Raw genomic sequence first — 2,252 nt, forward strand, 5'->3', positions numbered from 1 at the left:
ATGCCCTTGCACGCTTTTAATAGGCGTTCCCTCATGGGAGCAGGTACAGGATTGCCCATGTGCATTTTTTTTCACAGTTCACAGGCGGGTCTTTTCAAAAATTCTTGTAAATCCTCCATTATACCTTTAAAAATTAGAAGATACAACACCCTACTGTCATTTAATCAAAATGAATAAAAGCAGCAAGATATACAGAGATGTTTTACAAATCAAATACATATAACAGCTTAGGCTTGCTAAGACGGTGCAATGGATAAGTGCTTTAGTACTCTATTCTAAGCTGTCATGTCTGCATATATGGCAAACAAAAAAGGAAAAACTTCTATCCGTTGAATAAAATAGGGGATCTGAGCCTGGAGCTCCAACTTGTCCATGTCTCTGGAGGAGCACTTGTCCTTAGGTGACACCACCCTTTTGTGGTGCTGGTTGTATCGATCATTATAGAAAACATACGGTATTTCCTTCCTCTCTGGGAAAGAACCTTCAAAAGTAGAAAAAAAACCTGCTTTTTTAAACGATTTTAAGGTTCACTGAAAGTTCTGTAATCAGCCTCGTAGACATTAATCACTTTTCGTAGAAATAAGCAGGCAGTTCAGGGTCAGAAGAACCAACAGTGAAAATCGACCACTGAAGATGAAGACAAGGCTGCAGAAATGTAAGCTCACAAGCAGCATCCAACAAGAAAGAGAGCTAGTTTGTTAAAACTGATTATTGTGACAGTAAACCCAAGATGGATCTCAAATCAGCTTCATCTGATGGGGACCAAACAAATAGAATAGCATCATATGTTTTTTATTGGGAGGGAAGCAAGCTGCAGTAAACACATGAGGAGTAAGAGCAGTAGAGTTCTGGTTTTATTTTATTTTCAGAGCAGAATGGTGATAAATTGCATCCATACAAGAATAACTTGACTACTCAAACTATATTTGTAAAATAAGGGAGATGTACAAAGAAAACTTTCAACGTCAATTAATTCTGTCTTTGAATATTTCACAGCTTTATTGAAATTAAAATTATGTTCATCTTTTTTACTAACCTGAACAGAAGGCTCATCCTTGTGCTGTTCTGTTGCCTTTGGTCAGAAATTGTTCTGCAAAAAGGAAGAAAAAGTAAAGATAAGGCAATAAATCTACCACAAACCAGTAGATTTATTCATTTTGATTATCACTCTGTTTAATCTGGGAGGAGTAAAAGATAAATATATTTTCTCAACTAAATTAGCTGTTTTGCTTGGTAAAAACTCTTAAATCTATCAGATCTTGTTTTTTTGTTTGTTTTTTTTTTTTTTACAAATGTTCCTATTTGTAAAACGGTCTTTGGTAATAGTCAGGAGATGCACCAGGAATGAAGGACAGTGATGAGAAATAGGAAATACAAAGAAAGGACAGACCCAGGGCCGCCCCAACCAAAACACGCAGTGCGTTGAGCCTCATGCTTCCGCTGGGGACACATTTGCGCCTGTTAGCGCATATGCACAATGGATGCGCCATGTTGCGCTATACTGTGCGGAGGAGGGAAAGAGACCATAATCTGTAATCTGACCGCCAATGCATGTCAGCGCTCATCTGATAGTGGTGCGCGTGCAGGCGGCCTGCAGAAGATTAGAAAATCAACATGTCCTATTAATGTACTTTATTGTATCACAGCGAGATATATCTAGGCTTTGAGAGTATGTTCAACTTGGACCTTTCTTAGAGAAGAATTTAGGACCAACCATCTCACCCTGGGTTGTTCCAATGGAAGCAGTCTTGCCTTTTGCAGAGCCTAATCCCATACGGGTTAGTAAAAATGTTGCAACTTGTAGAAAATTTCATTTTTAGTGACGTTTGTATCCCGATTATCTACAGTCCTTGAGTGTCACATTTATGCAGTTGTTGATGGCTCAGCTGCTCCAGCACACCTGAAACAAAGGAATGATTAATGTCCAGATCTCTACTTAACAGGCTGACATGTCAGGAGCTCATTTAACCTTTGGTTTCAGGTGTGTTACAGCAGAGAAGCATAAAAAAAGGGGCAGTCAAGGCCCCTATTCCAAAGGTTATTCTTAAACATCATTGACTGCATAAATTAGTTGTAAAGATTTGATTTAAGTAAACATTCAGTTCTGACTACAATCATATAAAAATAGTTCTTCAACAAATCAGCATGATATTTTATGATGCATCAGAAACACGTTTAAGCAATAGCTGTTAAAGAAATACGTTTATGGACTCCTCACCAATAGCAGCTCGGTTTATGGCTAGATCCATCAC

The 2,252-nt window shown here is 38.2% G+C and overlaps 1 protein-coding gene across 1 annotated transcript in view; it reads right to left on the bottom strand.

Moving 5' to 3' along the window:
• Nucleotides 1–2,252, bottom strand: part of nlrx1 (NLR family member X1) — a 49,559-nt gene that overhangs the window by 36,456 nt on the left and 10,851 nt on the right. Inside the window, exon 2 of the mRNA XM_015401762.1 lies at nt 1,037–1,090. Coding sequence (XP_015257248.1) covers nt 1,037–1,053 — 17 coding nt within the window. The 5' untranslated portion in view covers nt 1,054–1,090. The remainder of the gene's footprint in view (nt 1–1,036; nt 1,091–2,252) is intronic.

The sequence above is a fragment of the Cyprinodon variegatus genome, unplaced genomic scaffold (genome assembly GCF_000732505.1).
Source record: "Cyprinodon variegatus isolate N-32 unplaced genomic scaffold, C_variegatus-1.0 Scaffold1256, whole genome shotgun sequence".
Lineage (NCBI taxonomy): Eukaryota > Metazoa > Chordata > Actinopteri > Cyprinodontiformes > Cyprinodontidae > Cyprinodon > Cyprinodon variegatus.